We start from the raw sequence: 27,192 nt of genomic DNA on the forward strand, positions 1-27,192 counted from the left end.
TAAAAAATTTCCTAAGTTTCACACATAGAGAAACCCACATTCACAAAAATCCTTTGTCCTGATAGAGAGGAAGGGTTGGGGAGACAAGCCCCATAGGCTGACATTGTGTGTCTGGGGGGTTTCTTAAAGGCACAGAATCCATTTACAGAGACCCTCGGTATCCCATGATGCACAGCCAAAGGCTAGTTACTTTCAGTTATTTTTGAAGGTGTATAAAGCCAGGCCTGTAGCATTCAGGATATTATTGTTTCATCCACCGGGGAGGAGGGCGGGTTGCTTATGACTAAACAAGAGATACCCCTACTACAGAACTGGAGTTACAGGTAAGAAACTACTCCTTCTGTAGTAGGGGATCTCTGTGTATAGTCATAATCATGTGAATAGAATGGCAAGCCCATCCCAAACAAACCAAACCCAGCGGAGGAAAAAACAGACAGAACCACTACTGTGCAAATACATTTCTCAGCGAAGCCTGCCCAACCTGAGCATCTGCCTTGGCATCAGAGTCCAGGCAGTAGTGTTTAGCAAAGGTATGGACTGACTTTCAGTGGCAGTGCTACAGATGTCTGCAGTGGAGACATTGCGCAGCAAAGCCGCTGTAGCAGCTTTTCCTCTGGTAGAGTGAACCGTAGGCTTATCCCCTAGAGTCTTGTTAGCTTTCTGGTAACACAGCTGAATACAGGACACAATCCACCTAGAGATGGACTGTTTAGAGGTCGCAAGACCAGTCCGGACCGATCCATAATTAACAAATAATTGATCCGATCTACGGATCTCCTTAGTCTTATCAAGTAGAATTTCAAGACCCTTCTCACATCGAGGGACTGAAGGGACCTCTCCGCCGGAGAGGAAGGATGCTGAAAAAACGTGGGCAAAGTGATCGTTTGATTTACATGGAAATCTGACACCACCTTCAGAAGAAACTTTGGGTGAGATGCATGAAACACCCTATAGGGCTCTTGGCAACAGAGAGCCTGGATCTCACTCACCCTGCGAGCCGATGTTATAGCCACAAGGAAAGCTGCCTTCCAGGATAGATGCTATAGAGAAGCCTTAAGAATAGGCTCAAAATGCTCCCTCATTAGTCTAGACAGCACCACATTAAGCTCCCACGGAGGCGAAGGACGTCTAATGGGAGGAAACACATTCTTCAAACCTTCCAGAAAATCTTTAATGACTGGGATTTGGAAAAAGGAAGTTTGTGAAGGGCATTTCCTATGCGCAGTTAAAGCTGCTAGGTGAACCTTAATGGAATGAAAATTAAGACCAGATTGAGCCAAATGCAGTAAGTACGGGAGGATGACATCCTCCTTGCAAGATGTAAGGTCTGCACCCTTAGACGTGCACCAAATGCAGAATCTCTTCCATTTTTATGGATAGAAGTCCATGTAGATGGTCATTTTGCTTCTTTTAATAGCTCCATGCAGTTCTGAGGAAGATTTAAATGTCCATACTGCACTAGCTCAGGAGCCATGCTGCCAAATTCAACAATGAGAGGTTGGGATGCACCATCTGCGCTCCGAACTTCGTGAGAAGGTCCGGCCAACACGGAAGTCGAAGATGTGGCAGGAGAGACCGGTGTAGGAGGTCGGTGAACCACCACTGCAGAGGCCATTCCGGAGCAATGAGGATCATCCTGGCCCGGGACTGAGACAGCTTGATCAACAATGTTGGGATCGGGGGAATGGGTGGAAAAGAGAAGAGAAAGCTGTTCGACCAGTTGATCCACAGTGCATTCCCCAGCGTCCCGGTTGGTAAAACCTAGAGGCGAAGTCTCGGCATTTCCTGTTTTCTGCGGTGGGAAACAAATCGATTTCTGGAGTGCCCCATCTTGTAAAGATGTCTCTTAACACCTAGTCGTTTAAGACTCATTCGTGATTTGGAATGAACCTGCTGAGCGCGTCTGCTTGAGCATTCTGCACACCTGGCAGATGAGTCAGCGTGATGATCATGCCAGTTCCAGATTGTCTGCGCTTGTTGAGGTAATACATTGTTGTTGTGTTGCCCGTCTGTACACGCTGGGAACTGGTGTGGAACGATGGTTGGAAGGCTTTCAGCGCCAAGTGAACTGCTTGGAGTTCCAAAAAGTTGATGTGATACGTGGACTCCGTCTGGGACCACGTCCCTTGTATTTGAAGGTGTTCCGAATGCGCTCCCCAGCCGTGGAGAGACGCATCTGTCACAATGGTTTGAGTCGGTATCTCTTTGTGGAACGGAATCCCTCTAAGGAGATTGTGAGATGAACACCACCACTTCAGGGACTGAGCTGCGTGTTGCGACAGTTGGAACCTGTCCTCCCAGCTCCCTCGTTTTTGGTCCGACTGATCCTCTAGACATTCCTGCAAAGGCTGCATGTAGAGGCGTGCTTTTGGAGTGAGAAAGATGCAAGAGGCCATCGAACCCAGGAGAGAGGACACCGTCCTCACCGTCACAGAAGGAACAGGCATGATAGTCTGAGCCTTCCGAAGGATTGATAAGCATCACTCCTCTGAAGGACACACGATTGCCTGGAGTGTATCAATGGGGGCTCTCAGGTACTGAAGACACTGAACAGGAGTGGGGACAGACTTTGACATGTTGATGTGAAGGCCCAATCGGTTCAACAGAACAGCCGTCCTATTGAAATGTAGCTGCGCTTCCTGAAACGTGGAGGCTTTGATCAGCCAGTTGTCCAGGTACGGATAGACTAACACCTTATTCTTCCTCAGGTGCGCTGCAACGACCGCCATGCACTTTGAAAAAGTCCTGGGTGCAGATTTCAGGCAGAATGGAAGCACTGTATATTGGTATTGTTTGGTGCCGACTAGGAACCGCAGGAACCTCCGATGCTTCCTTGCAATGGGTATATGGAAGTGCGCGTCTTGCAGATCTATGGCGCATAGCCAGTCCCCTTGATGCAGCTGAGGGTAAATCTGGTGCAGGGACAGCATCCGGAGCTTTTCTCTGCGAATCCATTTGTTTGCTTGCCGCAAATCGAGAATGGGCCTGAATTCATTTTTGTTCTTTTTGCGCACCAGAAAGAACCTGGAGTATAGACCTTTCCCCTTTGAGGAGGAGGAACCAGTTCGATCGCCCTTTTTCTTAACAGGGTATCGGCCTCCACTTGAAGTTCGCGCAACAGGTATTTTGAACGAACTGGTGGAATAGATAGAGGAGGACTGATGAAACGTAGACAGTATCCATTGCGAACAATATTCAGCACCCAATTGTCCCGAGTTATTTTTCTCCACTCTGCCAGGTAATTTTGAATGCTTCCCCCCACCGGAGTGGGTAACAGAAGAGGGGGAAGTAATCCTTCAGGGCTTAGAACTAGAGGGGCCCTTGTTTCCCGATGTGGACTGCTGGTTGCCCCTGCCTCTCTGACGTCTCTGAAAGGGCTGCCGCTGAAGCTGCTGCTGTTGCCCAGCCTGACGTCCCTGTCCGCGTTGGAACCGTTGGGAAGAGTATCGCCGTTGGTAGGGGGCGGAAACGCTTACGCTGTTCCTTAGGCTTCTCCAAGCCAACAGCCTTGAGGGTCTCAACATCCGCTTTCATACGAGCCATTTCCTCGTCCGCATGGGAACCAAAGCGGGTGGAACACGAGAATGGCAAGTTAGCGATACGTTGCTGGGCCTCCGGTTTCAGGGAGGTGAGAAACAACCATGAATGGCGCCGCAGAGTCAAACCATGACAATATCCATGAGCTGCCAGGAGAGAGGTGTCCGCAGCCGCACTGATGATCTGAACGGAGACCATCAGACCCTCATTGAGAACCTCCTGAAAGTCCTCGCATTTGTCTCCAGGCAGGGGTTGCACGAACTGTTGAAGAGACTCTCACAAGTAGCGGTCATACCGGCCCAAGACAGTCGTCAAGCTCGCTGCCTTCATTGAAGTGGCTGCAATGCTGCAGACTTTTCTCCCCCACAGAATAAAGTCTATGGCTTTCCTTGTCCGGTGGAACTGTAGTTGAAGGTGCTTTAGCATGCTGCTTCTTTGCCGCCACCACTATGACTGAATCCGGAGGGGGATCCACCGGCAAGAATGCAGGGTCCAAGTCCGGGGGCCTGTATTTCTTCTGAAGTCTCGAGGGAGCCGACTTCACTGAGGCAGGCGTCGGGAACAACTCCATCACCAGTTCCTCCAAACCGGGTACCAGAGGAAGCAGAGGACGAGAGATTTGCTTCCGTTGCAGTGTCTCAAAGATCACAGACGTGGAAGGGGCAGGCACGGACAGTGCAATGCCCAGTTTCGCCGCTCCCCCTTCCAGAACCTCCTGAAACGTGGTAATGTCATCAACCGGTGACACCCTCGGAGCCTCGGAGATGGGGAATCCAATAGTCTGCGAATATCTTCCTGCACTAGAGGACTCCGTGTCCCTAATATACCTGGAATATGAACGCTTGTGACGATGACAACGGCGAGATCTGGTTGAAGACCGGTGCCGTCTGCGAGAGCGATGTCTCGGCCGGGATCGAGATCTTGGCCTTCTTGGCACCGCCAGGACCACTGGCACAGGTGGAGCCAGCGGCGGCCGAGAAAGCGGCGGAGGCGTCGGCAGGCATGTTGGAGGAGGAGGAGGAGTAGGAGTGGGCGTCCTAGGTCGCAGTTACGGCTGACGAGGAGACAGGCTGAGCGGATTCCGGTGACCTGTTTGGCGAATAGGTCCTGGAGTACTCAATGTCCGAAGTATGAATCACCCTCCTCCGCTTGAGGGCAGGACTCGAAGAGGAAGCTCTGGAGACAGTGCCCCTGGACAGTGAACGTCGACGCCGTCTTTACCTTGAACTCCCAGACATGGAGATGCTGACCACAGAGCGTGACGGGCTCCTCGACAACGAGCTCCAATGGCTTCTCGACGTCGACTGTCTTCTCGTCGGCATTGATCTTCTCGTCTACGGCGACCTGCGCGTCGACGGCAAACGGCGGTGTCGCCTCGACGGCGAGCGCCGATGTCTCCTGGACTCAGATCGACGGTGATGGTGTGTCAACGTAGTCTGTGAAGTCCTCGACATCGACCTCGTCCGAGGTCTCGACGTCCTTCCCTTCGACGTTGATCTTCGACGTCGTTTAGACCCAGAGCCCTGGGTTGACTGGGAGCATATAGTAGTCATACCTGGCCTCAACACGTGTGACGTAGTCACCTTCGACATAGACCGGGACCTACGTCGTTTCGGAGCCTTCTTTCAACTGGGGAGTCCGCCAGAGGCCGATGCATGGGGTGTGGAAGAGGAAAGGCTCTCTCTATGCCCAGATGTCCCACCTGCAGCCTGTTGTCTTCTCTGCTTCAGGCCTTGAAGACAAATCTTCTCCCTGTCATGCAGGGTCCTCCTGGAGAATGACTTGCAGATAACACAGGAATCAGGAACATGAGATGAAGGAAGACAGAGTATACAAACCCTGTGAGAGTCAGACTTTGGCCTTCTTCCTGCCACATTCTGGGCACTTGTCAAACAAAGATGGCATTTTGACAAGAAATAAGTGGCTAAACTGCCCCAAAAAGACAGCAAAAGGAAGGTAAAGGCTTCAGACGTCGAGTAAAACACTCAAACTATCAAAAAAGCTCAAATATTTGAAGATATACGACTAAAGGTAGAGCTCAATGCTCCAGGGTCCTGCTAGCAGGAGCCGGAAAAAAGAACTGAAAGTAACTAGACTTTGGCTGTGCATCATGGGATGCCGAGGGTCTCTGGAGGGTTCCTTAAAGGCACGGTATCCATTTACAAACACATAATGACAGCCTATGGGGCTTGTCTGTCCAACCCTTCCTCTCTATCAAGACAAAGGATTTTTGTGAAGGGGTGTTTCTCTATGTGTGAAACTTAGCAAAATGTTTAAATTTCAGTGTTATCTGGCTATCCTTTTTCACAGTACAGGCCAGTGTAGCCTTGTTAATTTCAGGCTGCATTATTTGTCTTTGATTTTCTCTTAAGTGTTTATGCAGAATTGCACAACTTAAGAGACTATTTTGATTGCTCCGGGTCCACGCACATGGGCGGGACTATTCACATGATTATGACTATACAGATTCCCTACTACAGAAGTTTTAATCTCAGTCTGTAGTTAGGAGATAGGCGTTCAGTTTGACCACAGCAGTAGTCCCATTTCGCTACAGGTATCTCGAGGATAAAGACCCTCTCCCAGGCCACCCGGGCGTTCATGGTGTCTCCCAGGGAAGCAGTCAGCTTGAGTAATAGAGTCAGGTAATAAGTCTGAGCGGCAATGCAATTGTGTGGATGTATTTGAGCGGCAATGCAGTTGTGTATGAACTCTAGTACCATGGAGACTGGAAGGGGATTGGGAGGGTGGGGGGGTGGGCAGGGAATGTGGCGTGCGGCAAGTCGCTCTGATTTGGTAGTACAGTAGTAGTCTCAGTCTATTGGCGTGAGTCAGCGTTCATTAGCGTCGGTGAATGGGGAGAGAAACTGCCTTCCTGGTATAGGTCTGCAAATCTTTGACGCCAAGTGTGCTGCTGCGACTGGCAGCGTCCCTATCCTGTAGCAGGGGGAACATTGGGCTGTCTTCCAGCACAGCGGCTGGTGCATATAGTGTTGTAAGCCCGGTTCATTGACAGATGCCGCCCCATGCCCATCGCACACATTCCACAGTGCTTATTTTGGTCTTTGGTGCCTCGTACGGCTGAAACAGTGCTGTTGTGAATGGCCATGGGGACACCTGGTCTCGTTCCACTGCTAAGTGCGGTTGAAACGGGGTGGGGTGGAGCCAAAAGTGTAAGAACCTTGCCTGAGCACAGAGGGCATATAGCTGCATGTTCGGCGCCCCAGTCCTCCAAGCGCTAGTGGTAGTGTGAGGAGCTCATATGATACCCTGGGCTGTCTACCTGCCCACACGAGTATGATCATGTTGTATCGGAGCTGTTTAAAGAAATGCGCTGGGAGTGGGAGCTGAACGTTGACGAATAAATATAAAAACTTCAGGAGAAGAATCATTTTCACAATTGCTATACGCCTGGACGGTGATAAAGGCAGTTTAGTTCAAATTTAGATGCACGTTTCTAATCAGTCCATTGCGCGCCCATAATTTACCTTCCAGAGTACCTCCGGGTCTCTACTTAGCCACATGCCCAGATATCTAGTTGGTTCCGCTTCCCCTTTCAGTGGGTACTCTGTTTGGTGCAGCATCGTGGCCTCAGGAAGCAGAAAGAGCATCGATTTTTCCCAATTTATATGAATGACCAAATATCGCCCAAAACGGACCACTTCCGGTGCCATTGGCTCTAGGTTTACCTGTGGCTCGCGTACGTAGAGGGTAAGGTCATCGGCGTACACTGACACAACCAGCCCCCGTGTGGTGAAGCCAATACCACGCTCGGTGTGAAGTTGGACCAGTCTTGCCGCCAGTGGCTCCATGGCCACGGCAAACAGGAGACAGTGGACACCCCTGCCTTATGCCCTGCATAATGTCTATTGAGTCTGAGACATGCCTGTAGGGAGCTGCAGGGAGTATGTATAAGAGCTGTATCTTTTGAATGAAGTTAGGGCTGAATCCCAGGCGTTGAAGCAATGGGACGAGAAACGCCCATTCGAGGGAATAAAACACCTTAGTGTTGTCAAGTAGAGCTGCTGCTGCTGGTAGGGAGGAGTGAATGTGGTGCATTGCCGAGAATATGGTACAAAGACTGTGCGATGTTGCACGTCCCGGTAAAAATCCTGACGTTAGCCCATCGAGCCAGGGGCTTGATCACCCAGCAGGCTCACAATGACCTGGGCGATCTCCTCCAGCGTGATGGGGGCATCAAGTTAATCCCTGTGTCCAGGGTCCAGCCAGAGTAGCTGGACGGAGTCAAAGTAATTTTGTATGGTCTCCGGGTCACACACCGTCCCAACGGAATAGAGCGGGCGTAAAAAGACAACATGACCGCAGGTAATTCCGATGGGGAGGTGACCCGCCGAGAGCTCTGGTCGATCAGTGTAGTCACGTATGCTTAAGCGTAAGGTCTGCGCAGGAGCCCCACCAGTGTTCTTCCAGGACAATCTCCTTTGCCGTGCCTGTGCATCTCGTCCCAGATAATGGACCTCCCTGTCCACCTCCGTTCGGTATGCGGATAGCTGGTCTCTGAAATCAGCCAGTACAGCAGGGCTGGGGTCGCAAGTGTATGTCTGTTCCAGGGTCTGGATCCCAGACTCCAGCCTGCCCAGTGACTTTCTAATCGCACTCAGCACTCCGGCCTGTTTTGCAATGCAGGTCCCTTGGATTACCACCTTGAACGCCTCACACAGAGTGAAGGCGAACGGACCGAGCCAGCATTGAGAGCAAAATAATCTATAACCACCAGTCGGATCTCTTCCTTGACTGCCATGACCCCTTGGTGTGCGTGGGGACATCCGTCCCAAGAATGCACGGGGAGAGTTTGCTGGATCGAGAGTTTGCTGGATCTAGACAATCAAGTGCACCGGTGCATGGTCAGAGGGTGCACAGAAGGTGGGTAACCAACTTGGTCCAGGTGACGACGTCTCTGGACAAGCCAGTGGTCTATGCAGGACTAGAAGCTGTGATAAAAAAGGCATGTGCCTTCGTGCGTAGTTTGATGAATGTACCGCAAGACATCTAGAAGAGAGTAATTTGTGATGAGTGTATTTAGAGCGCCTGTGGGTGATGCGGTCTAGCAACGGAGTGGTCTAGGGCTCGCTACATACCATATTAAAGTCTTTGCCCCATATCACCGTCCTAAGGCCATAGTCTGCCACTTGTCTCCAGATCCTCGAAAAAAAAGTCTGGGTCATCAGAGTTTGAACCATATATAGCCACCATGATTGTGGGTTGTTTGCAGAGGGTGCCCACCAGGATAACATATCGTCCATCCTTGTCAATGAGGAAATGGGTAGTGTGCCATGGCAGCCCCCTCTTTAAGATCAAAATGCCTCTGCGGTAGTTTGAATAAACTGAAGAGTATGATTTTACGCACCATTGAGCTCGAAGACCGGATGTGGTGCTGGTGGTCAGATGAGTCTCCTGTAGGAAACCCACATCTATTCCCTGTCTAACCAGGTAAGTGTGTACTAGTCTGGACTTGCAGTGGTCGTTGAGACCCCACATGTACCATATTAGATATGTGAACTGGCCATAGCGTCAGGATGTTAATGCAGTTGTCCCATTGTCGTGCGGTGCGTGATTGTGTGTGGTGTTGCACTATTGTGTAGGTGTTGTAAGATTCCTGTAGAGACGATACTGTGCGGCACCAACAACAAAATATGTAGGACAAAATTCTGTAAAAAAAGGCAGCCTCCCCAAAAGCCCCAGCACACCAGTCTTGCAACTTTGCACTGTGAGGGTAAAAACCAGGAAGGAAAAAACGTCTCCATGGTGTCGGATTTCTTCTAGCTCTCTTGCTTTCCTCAGAATTTGCCCTCGGCAGTGAAATCCGCTCCATTCACTGAGTTTTCTGCACTCCACAGAGCTCACAGAGTGCAGAAAACTCTGCTCCACGTAGCGCAGCAGAGTTTTTTCCCCCGCTAGTACTCACTAACAGAAAGAATCTCTACCTGAGGGGCAGGAAGATCAGTGCGAACAGTAGAACGCGCCGCACTTCGCCTCTTGCGGAACTCCACTTGTCACTTCCCGGAGATCTGCATAGAGGAACTCCGCAAACTCTGCCCAGGCCTGCTCAGAATCATATTGCGGTCCAAGGTAGTTTAGCAGGAAAGCTATTATGGGCCGGCAGCAGTCTTGGTCCAAGTGAGCGGTGCGCCCATTCCACTATAACAACTGCAGACAGGTCAGTTCCAAACAGCTTGCGCCTGCGCCGCAGGGTCTCAACGTAGACCTCCATCCTGCATATCGCAGTGGATTCCAGGTCCCCCTATGATGCAAAGGTTGTTTCTTCTGAAGCGTGATACCAGGCCCTCGGTTTTTGCTTTGATGAGCTAGAGCACCATATCGATTTTCAGCAGCCGCTGTCTGTCTTCAGTCTGCATCCGACACCCTGTACTCCATTTGGTTTATTCGGGCTACATGCGTGTCAATGTGCTGCTTTACTTGGTCCAGGTGGGTCGCAAGATGGCCCAGCTTGGTTTTGACCTCCAGACCTCAGTCTGTGTGACCTGATCCTCAGCCTCTTGGGTCAGCTCACCCTGTCAGGCACATCGCCTGCCCTAGAATGAAAGCTTTGTTTGTTTGGCGTCTGATTTGCCCATTATGACAGGTGATGTACAGAGTGGCGAGACACGGGGGCCCCAGCAACGAGATTGGGAGCAGTACACCCGCTCAGAGTATAGTCCCAGGTGCCTGGGCAAGTCTCTGTGGGCTTCACTGCCCTCCCTTCTGCGCAGAACAAGCGCAGTGGCAGCCGCTAGGGTGTTGTTGGCATCTGGGCACTAGGTCACCAATTTAGGCCTGCAAGGGGGGCCAGGTGTGCGTCTCCGCCTCTCTCGATCCACCAAGGCTGAGAGGAGGGGTTCAAGTGGATCGGGTGCGGCCCCTCAATTCACACACAGGCAGGGGGCCTTACCCAAATCAATTATCATTCTATTGATTCATTGGGGTGACAGCTATTCAATGACGTGGTTGTGTAAAGCAGCAGGGCGCACCAACCGGTTGCTGTCGCCACTGCCGTACCTGGCGCGTGTGTCCAATATGTACACTGTGTTTATTACAGTGTCTTGACTGCTGACACTGGACAGCAACTCAGCGTGCAGCCCGCTGCAGTGGGGACATGAAGGGGGGGGGGGGGGGGGGGGGGGGGGGGGGTTTGAAGGGACACCACTCCCGGATCCTCAATTGGGGGTTACCCTCAGTACTCCGCACAGCCCCTCAGCTCACCCCCCACTGAGCACCCAGTCTCCAGCGCGGCTCGAACTCGGCAGCGGCAGTTCTTGTCACACGGCAGCCCTAGCACTCACAGTTTACCGGATTCTTAGCTCCTCCTCCTCCTCCTCCTCAATGCGGCAGCCAAGCGCCATCTGCTGACAGTCTGCTTCACTCACCACAGCGATGGCCAACAGGCACTCCTCCAACGAGTCTGTGCAGTCTCCCCACTGTGGGTCTCGGCACGGTCCCACCTTTCGGGCCGCGGGTTGGTCATCTTTGTGTGCAGTCCCTATTCCGCTAATTCACGGCACCCAGATCCGCTTTTCTGGGTCCACAGGTTTTCACAGCCGGCTTGGACCTCGATGTTAATGTGAAGTGCACAGAGGGGAGGCTGCTTACGGATCTCTGCCGTCTCTGGCTCCCCTAGTCGTCCCGCACCAGAAGCACGCAGGCCGACATCAATCAATCAATCATAGACATTTATAGAGCGCTCTACTTACCCGGAGGGTCTCAAGGCGCTAGGGGGAGGGGGGTGCTGCTACTGCCCGAACAGCCAGGTCTTGAGCTTCTTCCTGAAGGCGAGGTGGTCTTGGGTCAGGCGCAGGTCGGTCGGGAGGGAGTTCCAGGTCTTGGCGGCCAGGTAGGAGAAGGACCTTCCTCCTGTTGTCGTTCTTCGGATGCGGGGGACGGCGGCGAGGGCGTGACTGGCTGATCGGAGGTGTCGTTTGGGATCGTAGAAGTTGATGCGGGTGTTGAGGTAGCTCGGGCCTTGATCGTGGAGGGCTTTGTGTGCGTGGGTGAGGAGACGGAAGGTGATTCTCTTGTTGACCGGGAGCCAGTGCAGGTCTCTTAGGTGTCCGGAGATGTGGCTGTGTCGTGGGACGTCGAGGATGAGTCTGGCTGAGGCGTTCTGGATCCGTTGGAGTCTCTTCTGGAGCTTGGCGGTGGTTCCGGCGTAGAGGGCGTTGCCGTAGTCCAGTCGGCTGGTGACGAGTGCCTGGGTGACAGTCTTCCTGGTCTCGGTGGGGATCCACCGGAAGATCTTCCGTAGCATGCGCAGGATGTTGAAGCACGACGAGGAGACGGCGTTGACTTGCCTGGTCATGGAGAGGGAGGAGTCCAGGATGAAGTCCAGGTTGCGTGCGTGGTCTGTCGGTTTGGGTGCGGTTCCCAGGGCGGGGGGCCACCAGGAGTCGTCCCAGGCGGAGGGCGAGGATCCCAGGATGAGGACTTCAGTCTTGTCCGAGTTCAGCTTCAGGCGGCTGGTCGACATCCACTCGGCTACCTCTTTCATTCCTTCGTGAAGGTTGGCTCTGGCGGGGTCGTTGGTCAGGGAGAGGATCAGCTGGGTGTCGTCGGCGTAGGAGATGATGTTCAGGTTGTGGACATCACTCGCAGGTCTGTACAATCTCCTCCCTGTACGCAGCCGTCAGCCAGCTTCTTCGGGTTTTGTGGGCACCCCAGGGAAGCAGGGGCAGGGTCACTGCTCCAAGGCCAGTCTAAAGCCACTCCGCCCCCCCAGATGTCGGATTAGGCGCAGCGCACTCAAGGTGCTGCCATCTTGCAGCCGTCGAAGCCACCAAAACCTCCACAATATGTTTTGGGTTCTTCCCAGTCATTGAACTTGGCCCACCCACACATATGAGGTAGCATTTTAATCGGGAGACCTGAGGGAATGCTGGGTGATTTGCCCCAAAGGGGTGCAAAAATGGCCAAAATATTTGGCCAAGTAAAAGGGGAGCACACCCTGAACCCTCCCCCAGAAAAGAAACTCAATTCTTCTCTAATAGTGCTGGAAGCAAACAGCTTCCAGCGAGTCTCTGCATATTTTGAGGACATCAGCATGTGCTGTGTGCGCCAACGTAATCAGATCGGAGGGGGAGGAAATGGCAGCGGAAGTGCTTTTGCGCGAACCCCAGTTGGGGCTTGTAGATGGGATCCCCACAGGGGGAGCGCCAGCACTTCCCCTGTGGGTGGGTGCCAGCACCTAACTATTACGTCCTCAGCATGCGAGAACCACGTATGAGGACATAACCCTTACGCCCTTAGCACCCAAGGTGTTAAGGTAAAGTGTGCTTCCTGAGCTGCATTCTAATTAGCTGGCGTTTGGTGCTTCTCAAATGATGAGGACTTGTTTGCAATACCACTGTTCTGAGCTTTGTTGATCTATGCTTTTCCTTTGAACTGCTCACTATAATTATTGTGGGGGCTCACACCTAGATGACGTAGAAAATGTACGCATATAAATCGATGAAAGATTCAGTACTGGAGAACACGCAGTTTTGTGCAGCCCACATTTTACTCAGATGTCATTACAGTTTATATGATAAAACACAATGTCAGACAATATGGTATTTTACTCATACAGCGCTGGCATTTAACTGAAGTCTGGATGTCCTTGTGGGCAAAAGAAAGTATAAAATGTAATAAAGCAGTCAACCAAGAGTGAAGAGTGTACAGGCTTGGCACCTCATGAAGGGGATGACTTTCCTTGGCACTTCCCTAACAAAAAACAGAATCGGTGCCAGAAGTAAAGCCTGGCCCCTGACTGGGGATTAAGTAAACAAGACCCACAGAAATCAACCCTCTGTTGCCCTGAAAAAGTAATATTCATCAGATAATTCATGCCATTTACTACTGCATTGTGGTAGGAAAGGCATGTTAAGCCTCCACTAATACCGTTAGACTATGATGCACAATTAATAAGGCTTTTCCATCAGAGCAATTACTGGGGATGATCTCGGATACATCAGGTTAGAAAAATTGGACATCCGAGTAGAACCATGGACATTTGAGGAGGATGAATGCATAAGGATGATGGGTGATACGTGTACAGACAATGGGTAAACACAAGCTGCGTAACCCCTGTTTTAGCTAGTGCTTTATCCTGATAGACATTCCTATTCTTGGAATGCGTAAATCCTGGGTTCACAGACACTGACTGCTACAAGTCGCAGATGTCTGAAAGGGAGGAATTTTGGTCAGGACTCATCGCTCCCGCCCCTCAAGTGTCTAAGTTTTGAACTTGATGATATTATGGTGAATAAAGCGTACTATGAAATATATTGATGATTGACATTGCTTTGAAATACTTTTGAAGTAACGGATTGTGACATTTTCAATCGTGTTGCTTTTACTTTGTGATGAAGTGTCCTCTTCACGATATGGCAAAATGACAGTACGGGCCTCATCAGCCTTGGCCCGTGCAGGTAAGAACGGTGGGGCTGATGCACGAGCCGCGGCTGGGTATCATACATACACTGCTGGAGTGTACTTCATATGAACTATGAAATGAACGGCAATCCCGACAAAGAACAAGTGAAACAAATCCTGGACTTCCCAGCACAGTGGTGACTAGAAGGAAGCAGTCAAGTGCACAATGGTGTCATTTTAGTGTCCACATGTATTGTGATTGCGCTTTTTTTTTTTAAGGTCCTTTATATTGAAAGTAATTCTGACCGCTCTTCCCGATATAGCTTACCTGGGTCATCTTGTCCACAGACACCGGAATGCCATCAATATTTAGTGGTGGCAGCTCTGGGTTCATCTCTTGTGGTGCAGGGGCATGTTCAGCTAAGGCAGACTCCAGATCTTCCAGGATCATGCTCTTGTATTTACGCACCTGTGGAGAGAAGGGTAAGCCAACATAAACAAGGTGAGCTGCAGTAAGAGATGGCGAGTGCTAGGTAACCGAAACAGACTCTAGGGAATTTAGGAGGAAGAACGAGCAAACAATGTCACAGCTGGAAGATGGAAATAAGCTGCTGCTTTCTATTTCCACCCTTCAACGGACAACCAATGAAAAGGTGATGAAACTTTGAGCAATATCATTTAGCATCCAAATGAGGAAGGTAGGATAAGGCTAAAGAAACAAAGTACACTTCATTTTTTAATCGGATAAATAGTACAGAGGCTATGGGTCCTTCTAGTCAATGAACACATCCCAGGTGGGGAACAAAATTAAGATGAAGAGACAAGTGATTAAGATAAAGAGACAAATGTACGCAAACAAGAGCAGGTGCGTTGAGGATGACCCGATATCGATTCAATTATGCTGCTACAGCTTGTAATAATGACGCATCCTGGTATATATTACTTCTTGATGATAGCTGGGCTACTATCTGAATGAGAGTTCCATTACACATCAGTTTTAGAACAAGGGCAAAGCACTTCAGACTAGACCCAACTTCTTCAGAATTGGTAAACTCCCTCAGGGAAGGAGTACTAAGCTCCCTCACAGACTCCACTGCTCCAATTTTGACAGCCAGCCCTATTTCAGGGTAATTTAAATGGCAGCTAACAGCCAGATGTCGACAGCCATGGGACCTATCTCCAAGAGCTGCATAAGATTCCGCGCTGAGTGTATGTTTTCGGTTTGGTATTTGAGATATGGTGTCTACGGTTCATGTATATACTGTGGAATTTCATATTAATACATTAACTTCAGAAACAGCAAGTCGTTATCAGCAAGGCAATATGCACTCATCGTTTCAGAATTGTGCTTTCTGCATTTACTGCAATAAAAAAAATATATATATATAAGCCACCTTAAACCCAAAATTGGCGCTCGGCTCTCCACTGAGACAGCGCTGCTCTCCATGATAGGGCCCTAAACGACCATAAACAGAATACGTATGCCGATGGCTATTCTCCACTTATAGGACTGAAGAATGCAAAGATCAAACAAAATAATAAAAGACCTGCAGAACGAATTACGTTAAGGGTGTTTCTATAACAAAGTAGTGGATCCACGTAACAAAGTTACAAAACTGTCTATTTTACCAAGCAAACCGAATTCCTCGGAAATCTCTTGAATCTATCGAAAATAAAAAAAGACATTATCCGCAAGATTTTTTTTTTTTTTTTTTTTGAGTTCACAAATTTTTATTGGGAGTTCAAGAGATGATCAGCATGTAAAACAATCGTAAGTACAAAGTAAATATTACATGAAGGAAATAAGGAGTACATGATAGAGGCGAGCTCAAAGAAACTGGTGAAAGTGCACATAATTAAACAAACATAAATTACATAAATTACATATAAGAAATCATACAAAGAGAGAAGATACATTAGCGTTGCAACAATACACTGATATGAAGGTAAGTCAGCAAGCAGGTCTACAGGATATATATGAACGTAAGCAACCTTGCCATAATAACGTAAGTTCACCAGGTGATCATGGTGGTTTGTGTAAGTCAAAGTATTCATCCAGGGAGGTCCAGAGTTTCCTATGTGGGGGCGCCAAGGGGTAGAGGCAAGGGCTAAATTATCGGCTCCTCTGAGATTTGAGACCCAATTGAGCCAGTGGGGAAAGGAGGCTTATGTAGTGTCCTTCCAATTGTTTAAAATGATCTTAACCGCCGCCGTCAGTAAAAGGTCAAGAAGGGCTTTGTCGTCATCATTGAGTGTGAAGGCTTTGGTAAATCCCAACACGAGGGTTGAAAATTCTCTCGGAAGCGAGACTTGTAAGACTTTGGTGACGAAATCAAAGATTCTGTCCCAGTAGGTGGTGACACATGGGCATTTAAGTATTAGTTGTTCGAGATCCCCACTTCCTTCTTTGCAATTCCAGCAGGTGTCGTCTTCCCTAATGTTGTGTAGGAATAACCTCTTAGGCGTCCAGAAGGCTTTGTGAAGAAGCCAGAACTTAGTTTGGGACAAAGTGGGGCTGATTTTGTGACGTGTGGTGGATTCCCAAGTTCTGGCCCACTCTATTTCTGAAGTTGGTGTGGACGAATAGGATTCCCAGAACACTCTTAGGGAGTCAGTCAAGGTGGAATTTTGGGGGCGGATTAATTTGTAGATTCTCGAAACTTGATGGCCAAGTCTGTTGAGCGTACTGAGAAAGTCGGGGAGGGAGGGGGTGAGATCACTTAGGTCTGCCTTTGTGAGTGCCACTTTGATGTGTAGAAAGTTATAGAATTCCACGCGTTGGAGCCGATATCTATTTTGTAGTGCACTAAAGAGGAGCGGGGACAGCCCTCTTAGAGTTGGTGTGGAAAGTGTATCCCTTTGGCTATCCATGAAGTGCAGTGGTTTCCCCTGTTTTTTTTTAAGGTATTGTTTTGCCAGAGCGATTCCCATCTTGATTTCCGGAACTGGTGTGGTAGGTGTTTGCTCACTTGGAGTAAGGCCGTTTTGGTGTTTTTAAAGATGGGGCATGAGCCTAGGTTGGAGCTAATTTTAATGGTGAGAAGGGTAGCGGGGGTCAAGGCCTTGGAGGAGGGATTTTTCCACAGTCATCCACACTGGGGTGTAGTCCGCAAGATTTGAATCATACTTCACACTAAGAATAGAAGATCAATCTTGACACGACAAATGTGTCATTGACTGGATCAAAATAAACTGAAAATCAAAAGCATACATCCCGATGCATAAACCCAAAATACCGACGATTACCCAAAACCCAGTAAACAAATCTCTTAGGCTTTCTCTCATCACCAATTAGCTGAAATATCACCACCTGGTGGTAAGGAGTAGATTCACTTTCAAAGCCATACAAAATTGCAAACGCGAAGATTCCACATATCAACTCCTGCCTATTGACCCTCTGGTCGGGCTCACCGGGCATTAAATTACACCCAGCCTTGAATGCCTTCGAAAAATTTTAAGCACCAATGTTTCGATATATTGTTTTGGGTGAGCTAGTGATAAATTCCATGGCAAAAAGTTTTGGGGATATTCATGTTGGTTTTCTAAATGCCGTCATGCTTAACCTTCCGAGAACAAATGGCTTTCGGGACAATTAATACATTAAAAAAAATCTATGTAGGTGCGTGAGGTGGCAAGCAAAATGTTAGTGATTTACTGTTTTCAATTCGACAAGCCAAATTTCAGACCAAGAGGCCCAATGGGATTGTTGAGTGTACTCGGGGAGAAGGCAAGAATCACGGATGAGAGTATTATTCGTTATTTGCTTGAGCGAGTGAATATATATGGAAGAGTACCCCCGCCGTATATTATAAGGTCAGTGAAGTCTGTTCTGTCAAAATAAAGAGGAAGAACGCCTAAGGCACAGTTCCTTTGGAAAGTCAAGGAACTACGAGGTGACTTGCAATATCCTCATAATGCACAGCAGAGTACTCAATTCCTTATATGGCCACACCATCATCCTTTCCCCAAACTGCTTAAATCTTTAGTGTTTTCTTCTTTCATGTTAAAGAGATAGGATGTTTGCAGAAATTAGGAAAGTGTACTGCAAAATAAAACATGAACGCGCAGATGTTTGTTGGAAAAAGATATCTGAATCTGTTAAATGTGTGAGACTTATTAAAATAACGTCTTAACTCAGAAAGAAATATGCAGACATTCTTTCCTATAATTCCCTAGCCCACGCAAACAAGCATTGGAAATGCAATAGGTCTCGCATTAGGAAAGTTTGAGCAATTGGTATTGTACATGACACTTTTTTTATTTATGTGTTGGTTTTGAAAATAGCAAAAGTAATAGCTTTGTCAGTTACAATGTCAATAGTTTAACTTTCGCAAATGTGACACCTATAGCATTTGTAATGCAATGTGTGTTGTATTTACGTGACTTAGATGTATTGATATTGCAAATAACAATGGCTTTTAATTTTGTAAATAATTAATACTTAAATAAAATTTATTGTAATTTATAATGGCAATAGCTTAAACGTTTGTAAATAACTTTTGTGAAGATTATGTTCAGTGTATTTTATTGTGACGAAAATCCAAGAACATTGCATTTGCACCTACACACACACACACAGCCACACACACACATAGATGTGGTGGTGGTGGATCTGGGGGATATGGTGGTGGTGGAGGTGGGGGTGGATGTGGGGGTGGATGTGGATGTGGGGGTGGATGTGGGGGTGGGGGTGGATGTGGGGGTGGTGGTGGAAGTGATGGTGGTGGAAGTGATGGTGGTGGAAGTGATGGTGGTGGAAGTGATGGTGGTGGAAGTGATGGTGGTGGAAGTGATGGTGGTGGAAGTGATGGTGGTGGAAGTGATGGTGGTGGTGGATGTGGTGGTGGTGGATGTGGATGTGGTGGTGGTGGATGTGGATGTGGTGGTGGTGGATGTGGATGTGGTGGTGGTGGATGTGGATGTGGTGGTGGTGGATGTGGATGTGGTGGTGGTGGATGTGGATGTGGTGGTGGTGGTGGTGGATGCGGTGGTGGTGGTGGATGCGGTGGTGGTGGTGGATGCGGTGGTGGTGGTGGATGCGGTGGTGGTGGTGGATGCGGTGGTGGTGGTGGATGCGGTGGTGGTGGTGGATGCGGTGGTGGTGGTGGATGTGGTGGTGGTGGATGTGGTGGTGGTGGATGTGGTGGTGGTGGATGTGGTGGTGGTGGTGGTGGATGTGGTGGTGGTGGATGTGGTGGATGCGGTGGTGGTGGATGCGGGTGTGGTGGATGTGGTGGTGGGTGTGGTGGTGGATGCGGTGGTGGTGCATGTGGTGGATGTGGTGGTGGTGGATGTGGTGGATGTGGTGGTGGATGTGTGAGGGAGGGTGAGGGTGTGTCAGGGTGAGAGGGTTGGTTCAGCGAGACCTAAAAAAGAATGATGAGGAAGAAAGAAGAGGCAAGGAGAGAGTGAGTGGGAAGAATGAAGGAAGTGGAAAGGGAGGAGTGGAAGAAAGTATGCGAAGGGAGGAAGATGACAGCGAGGAGGAAAGAAAGAATGGATGAGATAAAGAAAGGAAACAGCGAAGGGAAGAACGAAAGAATGAAAGAGGAGAGTAATAACTAAGGGGGTGGATGAAGGGGGTAAAAGAGGAAGAGGAATAGAAGAAGGGATGAAGAATGGAGAGAAGTATGAATGGAAGGCCGAGGAAGGGACAAAGAGGAAGGAGAGAACGAAAGAAAGCGTAATAAAAACAAACTACTTGGGGGAGGGGCGGGGGGGGGATTGCTGGAGTTGCTTTCCTTATTCTGCTCCAGGAGGACTTGAGTGATGCCCTGCAGTCTCAACGCGTTGCGTGTTGAATGAAACACCTGACATGAAACTGCAGACAGAGGGCGCAGTTGGGCTCAGATGTGAACGTAGTTGGGGGATGTCTAAGTAGCTGCAGCGCCTGGCGGGATGCGAGGGATCCCTGTGGAAGCGCTTTCTATGTTGATCATTAGGGCTAAGCACAGGGGAGACCCGAGGAGCAAATCTTAAGAATGCAGACCGAGGTGCGTGATGCGGGAGCCTTCGACAAAAAGATAACAAAAATAAAAGAATAAATACAATTACGATGTAAAACGTTTTTTATGTAGTGCACAGTTTATTTTATGCAAAATGAATCCAACTCAATACATATGTTAAAGGTTATTTCCGGAGCTTAACACAGTGATGTGTATGACTTGATGCTGGGATGCTTGAAAGAGGTTTGATGCGCAGTGAGGTTTCGGAGAATGTGAAGATATGTATAAACATACATTATATGTACAGAGCTCCCCTCAGTGCAGTGTAGTGGCATCTGCGGATATCTGACATTCTCAGCACCTCAAAGACATGTCTTGTGCACATATTTAATGGAGCCTGGAAGAGATCTGAACATTGTAAGGCAATAACAAGGCAGCGCTGGGAGAAATGCGAGTCACGGAAACAATGCAGGCTCCTGAAACTGAAAGCACGGCCGGCCGGCCGTGAAAGCCTTTGATGCCGCAGGGGGTGGAGCGGCAAACTGAAAGCACGGCCGTCCGGCCGTGAAAGCCTTTGATGCCGCAGGGGGTGGAGCGGCACCAAGCTGGGCAACAGATGGCTGACTATTTGATGCTGTGCACGCGCATTTTAGGTCAATGCGCTTGCGCATTGAACTAAAAGCGCACGGGCACAGCACCAAATCGCCAGCTAGTTAAACCTCTGTTTAAGCCCCTTTATATCGAGCTCCCGCTCAATGCGCATGCGCATTGAGATAGGTCGCTCGACCTAAAAATGAACATATCCTAAACATCCTTTTCTCTGATCATGGTCCATTTAGTAAAAGATCAGAAGAAGCAAAAGCCAGGTTTCTTTTTTGCGGTTTAACCCCTTGAACTCCAAGTCAATCGCGGGCACAGCCTACTAGGCACTATTGACGTGGAGGTCACATCTCAGCATCTGGCACCTGGGCAGCAGCTGTTGTGGGCTGACATTGTGCGCGCCTCATGCCCCCAACCCCCTCCCCCATCTCACCCTCCTGGGTTTGGAGCTTGAGTCCCTCCTTCTCCAGCTCATGTGGGCATGACAGTCCTGCAACGGACACATACAGCCTTTCTGCCTCTACCGACCATTTCCTCTTCCCGAAATATGGAGAAAATACCATCTTCATGCCCCCTGAAGAAGCCTTCATCCGCGAGCACAAAGGGAATAGCCCACTACCGGGCAGGTAGAGGGAGGACCTGGCCTGGCAGTTCGAGCTGGACTGTTCCCATGAGGAACAGGATCAAGACTGATTTGCATAAGGCTAGGTCCAAACTGGAGGCTTAGTGAGCAGAAGAACGATGATGGATTAAATCCAGATCTGTTACTGGGGGTCAGTGTCTGAAAAGTTTCAGCATTCCGTCCATCATGTTTGCTGGATAGAGGGAATAGCCCACTAGACATCAGGGATTTCAAAATGGCAGCAAAAAACAAAAAGAATGGGGATGTTTTTTTCCTACACACTTGTACAATGATTTGTACGCTTTGTTTGCCCTCAGTTGGCAGGGTATGCCCAGACGTGGGTCCCTTGCTCACTCTACCACTGGATTCAAGATAGCCTGGCTGATTAGGATTATGAATCCGAAACCGGTCCCAGGATGCTTGTTTCCGGCCCAGGGAAGACATGGCTTGGCAGTTTGGGCTGAACTGTTCCCATGAGGCACAGAGTCAGACTGATTTGCATATGGCCATGTCTGAACTGGGGTGGTGGAGTGAGCTAAAGAATGATGGAATAAACCCAGATCAGTTGACTGGGGGTGAGGGTTTGATTTATTTGCTCAAGCACTCCGTCCATCATCCCCTTTGGTATCACTTTCGAAAAAAATCAAAGCGTACTTCCAAATACGAAGAGCAGGAATCTAATTTATTTTAGACAGGTGTGAATCAATTTGACTGAGTGACATCTGCCATACAAATCACATCAACAGGTTTACCATTCCTGACAAATCCCACCAACCAAAAGGCACTCAGAGAGAGTTGGGCAGACCACTATTTGGTAAAAAAAAACTATACATTTTGTGCCCGACCATAAACCATGGGTACTTTTAAAGTTATTAAGAGCATGCAGTTCCTTCAAAATGTAGATAAGAAACGTAGAGGACTGGTCGGTGTAAGTTAATGTCCAAAAGGGGGAGAGGGTGTCTCCCGCTTTAGAAACTAGGGCCCTCACATTCCCGGCTGGGTGTCGTGCTTCATCATAGAACAAGGTCTTAGAAAGGGTATTATTTTAAGGTCAAATTCATGTAGCACAATTAATTGCGGAGAGTTCAATCAAAATGGGAGAAAATCAGGGAGACTTTTTTGTGTGAAATAAATTGCATTTTAGTAAATAAACATGTTTGACATATTAAACTTCATATGTATAAGCACATGGGAAGATGGCACTGCATTACATTGAATGGAATGTCACCTATAAGATGCTGTGCACAAGTGCTTGTGAAGGATAGTGATGGCGCAAATGACACGTGAGGTGGTATGTACAGCGATAGTGATGGATGCAACAAGAAACAGTAGTGGTTTAGAATTCTTTACATATTTAGAACACCCTAGTAGTTAATTATCTAGAGTACAGAAAATAATCAAGTAGGGTACCCTTGAAGGAGGCGCCAGGAGTTCCACTGTGGAAGTCAACGGCGTTTTGGCCTGTAGAAGTATTAGGCAATCATCAGGACCAGGTTACACTTATTTATATTGCAGTGCTGGGGATAAAAGGGTACATACATTTCTATATATGTGATCGTTCCATGGTGGACTAAGAAGGATCGACAGGGCAGTGTAAGAACATTGTTAAAAGCTGTGCCCAGAAAGGGAAGGTGTTAGAATTTATTTGCAAAAAGGACACTGCAGACAAAAATACAGTGTGACTAGGCTCAGAGTAGATCGGTGTGAAGAGGAGCCCTAGTACAACCATAGGAAGGCCACTTACACGAAGCCCAGAGTAGCGATATGGCAAGGTCCCAAAGGATGGGGCTTGCTGATGAACAATGTAGGACATCAATTAGGGTCCAATTAGGTGGGGCAAAGCAATGCTCCAGTCGCGAAACCAAGAAGCTGCTGATAGTATTACTTGAAAGTCAGCTAAGCAATTCGATTGGCCTGCAAAAGTTGGGCTCCAAAGCCGTAAGGTGCGGTGCAAGTATAGGGCCTCGTGTGTAGAGGAGTGTAAAGGGTGTGAGTGAGAAGTGAGGGGGATTATAAAATAGGATACAGTGGTACTCAAAATTAATTTTAATCAGCGAGTCCACTTGTCCCAGTTAACATTTAGAATAGCAACTCACTGATGTAATATTCAGTGGTAGTTACAATATAAAGGCCAACAAGTTTCTTGCCTTACCTAGCCGCTGCTCAACTGACTAAGATTCCTTAGCGTTCTCTCTACCAGCAATCGATGCAGCTGGTGAGCCACCCCAGATGGGTCGGTATTACTACAAGGTACCTCACTATTAGGTTGCGTGTGTGCTGCTTGGTTTACCCTGGATACTAATTAGGAAACAAACCACTGTGTAGATAGTTATTTTACCCATGGTCTTGAAGAATTGCCAAGTGATCTTTTGACAACCAATGCAAGAAAGATATTAACCTTTATATTGTAGCCACCGCTGAACATTACATCAGTGAGTTGCCATTCTAAATTTTAACTGGGACAAGTGGACTCGCTGATAAAAATGTATTCTGAGTATCAATGTGTCCTATTTTATAATCCCCCTCATGTCTCACTCACACCCTTAACACTCATCTACAACACAAGGCCCTATACTCGCACCGCACAGCTTTGGGAATAAAAGATCCCTGACAAAGAGCCCCTCATAGCGTGCCCGTCAGGCATTGCAGCACTGGCCTGACGAGGAGCATGCCCTATGATGAAGTATGACACCCAGCCGAGTGAGGGCCCTACTTCCTAAAGCAGGAGACACCCTCTCCCCGTTTTGGGCATTAATTTACACCGACCAGTCCTCTACTTTTCTCTTCTCTACATTCCCACAGAACTGCTTACCCTTGTTCTAATACATATACCCTAGGGGCATGTATGCTGGACCTATAAACAACGCAGTCCCCTTTATGTTCAATACATACTTTCAAAATTAACAAGATTTGTATGGTCTTTGGTGATGTGCTCCAGAATTTGCACAAGTATGACTGGGATTGCTGTGTTTTCACATGTTCCCTGAGGGAAATACTCAGTATGCAAACCAGGGGATTGAATCCTGGTGATATAATTTTTTGACACTTTAGATTTGATATGAAAACAAAATCGATGGAGAACAGTAGCCATCAGCAGGTAATGAAACCTGAAAGAAAGAACATCATCACAGAAATTGAGAACTGTGGACTCACCTATAACATTATGAAAACCCTATAAGGCGGTAATCAGGGCAGGAGCCATCAGTTCTATTTCACATCACTAAAAAGAAAACTAGGCTCATTTAATAAACCAGAGGAATATGTCCTCTAGGAGTAAAATGAATATCAATCCAATGTAAAAAAACCAACAATTTAAGCAAACAAAACCATAATAAATAGGTCAGACAGAATATGGCCCAAAAGACATGGTTAGCTGCCCACAGTAGACTACGACTAAAGAGACAAAACCGGCAATCTGACACACTGGCTTGCAAGCAGGGAAGTGGGGCCAAGAAATATACATGAAATCCAAGACACGGGGGTGGTTACCAGGAAGATTCTGATGAAACAGCTACCATAATCACACAGCATTATAAGGCACTATACCGGTAGACTAATCCAAACCCACGGGGCTATCTGTCATCTATAGCAATCCCTGGACTTTCTGACATGGGTATGACCAGACTAAAACCCCATCGATATGGAAGAAATCTCAGAAATTATGAATCAGCTGACTGACAAATAGTAATTTCCTGGGACCCAGTCAATTCTTCAAATGCCATGGTATCCTGCTGTCACACCACTTTTAGATGTGTTTTAGTGGGCCAAGGGAGCCTTCCTTTGAAAATCTGAGAGGAGCACATTCTGAATATCCTCAATCAAGGTCAGCCACCAGAAAATCTGAGTTTATATCATCCAATCTCTTAAGCCACCAGAAGTTAAAGAGTGGACAAAATACTGGCGTGGAGATCGTCTGAAGCAATAGGAATTCAATTTACCCTGGGCACAGCAGGTTTACGTCACAAAGAGCCAGTTTATGCCACAAAGAGCGACCAGACTTCACATTCGACCAGCCTTTAACGCATTGGCAATGAGCCATCAGTTCAATGAACCAGCTGCTTTGCTCATTGTACATCTAGAGAAGTCTTTGACAACATATCTTGGGAACACCTTTTTGAACTATAGAAGCATTTAGGTCTCAGTCCTCATTTCATCACTTATACTTGATCACTTCACACAGGACAAACACCCAGAGTAATGGTAGGAAACTCAATTTCAGACCCAACTGAGTTAGTTAGGGTGCAACATGGATGTACCCTCTTCCCTTTATTGTTTGCTATTGCAATAAGACCAGGTTCTTGGCTTTAGATATTTAAAAAACCTAGAAGATAAGATATGGCTTTATGCAGATCTTCTTATACATCTGGTTAACCCAACAATATCTGGCACAGCAGTAATACAAATATTAGACTACTTCAGTCTCTACTCTGGCCTGGGGCTAACTCTAGTAAAACAATCCTACATCCACTATCTCATAAGGATGACGGAGAACCCCGGGTAGAGGAGAGGAAAGAAGGGTTCAGGTTAACACCCACAGCATTACATAACTAGGGATTCACCTCATGAGAGGAGTGGAGACTGCCCACTCTGAAAACATAATTAATTCCCTAACTTGATGGAATGCGTAAAAATACACAGACTTAAATGTTGCTGCCATTTTCAACGATGGGGAGAACTGCCTTATAAAAAATGATAATTCTCTCCAAGATCTTGTATCCTATACAAAATTATCCCCTTACTCTACCTCGAGGATTTCTTCAGACCCAGATATAAGTGCTGAGAACCTTTTTATGGAATAAGGGTTATCCCCGGGTCTGTTTTGCAAAATACTGGCAATTAACATATGATGGGGGCTTAGCAATGGGAGATCTGGTGTCATATTATTGGGCCACCCACTTGAAAGCAGTGAATAATTAGATCCATTCTGATAATATAGAATCCACTGTAGAACCTGCATATGTTGGGGAGTTGTAGGGCCTGGGGGAGAAATCCCTTATTCACCTTCTATATGTGGAGGAGACTACCCAGAAATACCACTGACCGCATGAAATGCCTGTGAACCTTAGAAATCCTCAAACAAGCACACTGGTTGGGCGAGTCGGCCAACGTAACAGACCCCGCGGTGGGTACTTTTCTGTCAGAAGTGGCTGCATTATAGGTCTTTGTGGGTTAGGACTGACTCGGAATTTCTAATCTGACCAGGGGTGGACAACTGAAGGTATTTTTAGAAATTACGGAAAAATGTGGCTTGTTACAGAATTCTACAGATACTTCCAACTCAGACAAGCTTTGACACCTTACATATATAACTTTAAAGAGGTACCAGAGTTTAGTCTAATGGAAGCAAAACTGGTGATATCCCCTCTCCCTGAAAGTATCTCAAAACATACACAACCCTTGTGATGATCTCATCTGTGAATGTTAATAAACTGAGGGAGGCATGGGGATCAAATGAAGGCATTAAAACAGGTTGGAGCTCATCCATTAAATGTATCTGTGCACTTTGAGACTTTTGTGGGCCAGAACACAGGAATCTCTCATGGCTCAAACTGTGGGAAAGCGCACTAGATCATGCACCGGTTATCTGTAGAATAAACCACATAAAATCGGGTCTACTGTGCAAATGTGATCACTCCGTGACAGCGCATATCAGCGGTAGGACACAATCATGACCAAGTAAGCCAGCTGTGATGGCTAATGAGAAAAGTGATAGGAAAACATCCAAAGTAGCTGTAGCGCCACAGATTCTGTGGCTACATGCAACCTGGAGGGCATGTCTTGGCTTTCAGCTAGTTAAAATAAAATGTTTTATGCAATCATTGATCAGTCGTAAAGACTGGATTGGTACTAGTAGGGGCAGCATTCCCAGAAGGAGTTGTACCACAACACAATCACCATTGTGACTGCCAGTCCTCTTCCCCATAGGGACAACTGATGTGTGGATCAGCATGTAAAATCATCGTCTTTCTTGGCACCAGTGGTAAAAGGTTTTTCAAAACAATGTTTTCTAACCTTCAGTTGACAAGGACAACCACATATTTCAATGTAGAGGGTATCCAATTAAAACGTTAACTGGCCATGCCATCTCTCATTGTTTCTCTCAGAGGGAGAACCGTGCTTTAGTCCAGT

At 47.8% G+C, this 27,192-nt stretch overlaps 1 protein-coding gene across 5 annotated transcripts in view; it reads right to left on the bottom strand.

Annotated features, from left to right (window-relative positions):
- The window catches only part of NRF1 (nuclear respiratory factor 1), a 547,404-nt gene that overhangs the window by 406,874 nt on the left and 113,338 nt on the right, over window positions 1-27,192 (bottom strand). For all 5 annotated transcript variants that reach the window (XM_078677627.1, XM_078677621.1, XM_078677613.1 and 2 more), the window contains exon 5: window positions 14,225-14,365. In XM_078677627.1, the coding sequence (XP_078533753.1) occupies window positions 14,225-14,365 (141 nt within the window). The remainder of the gene's footprint in view (window positions 1-14,224; window positions 14,366-27,192) is intronic.

This window comes from Lissotriton helveticus, chromosome 1_1 (genome assembly GCF_964261635.1).
Source record: "Lissotriton helveticus chromosome 1_1, aLisHel1.1, whole genome shotgun sequence".
In the NCBI taxonomy this organism is placed as follows: Eukaryota; Metazoa; Chordata; class Amphibia; order Caudata; family Salamandridae; genus Lissotriton; species Lissotriton helveticus.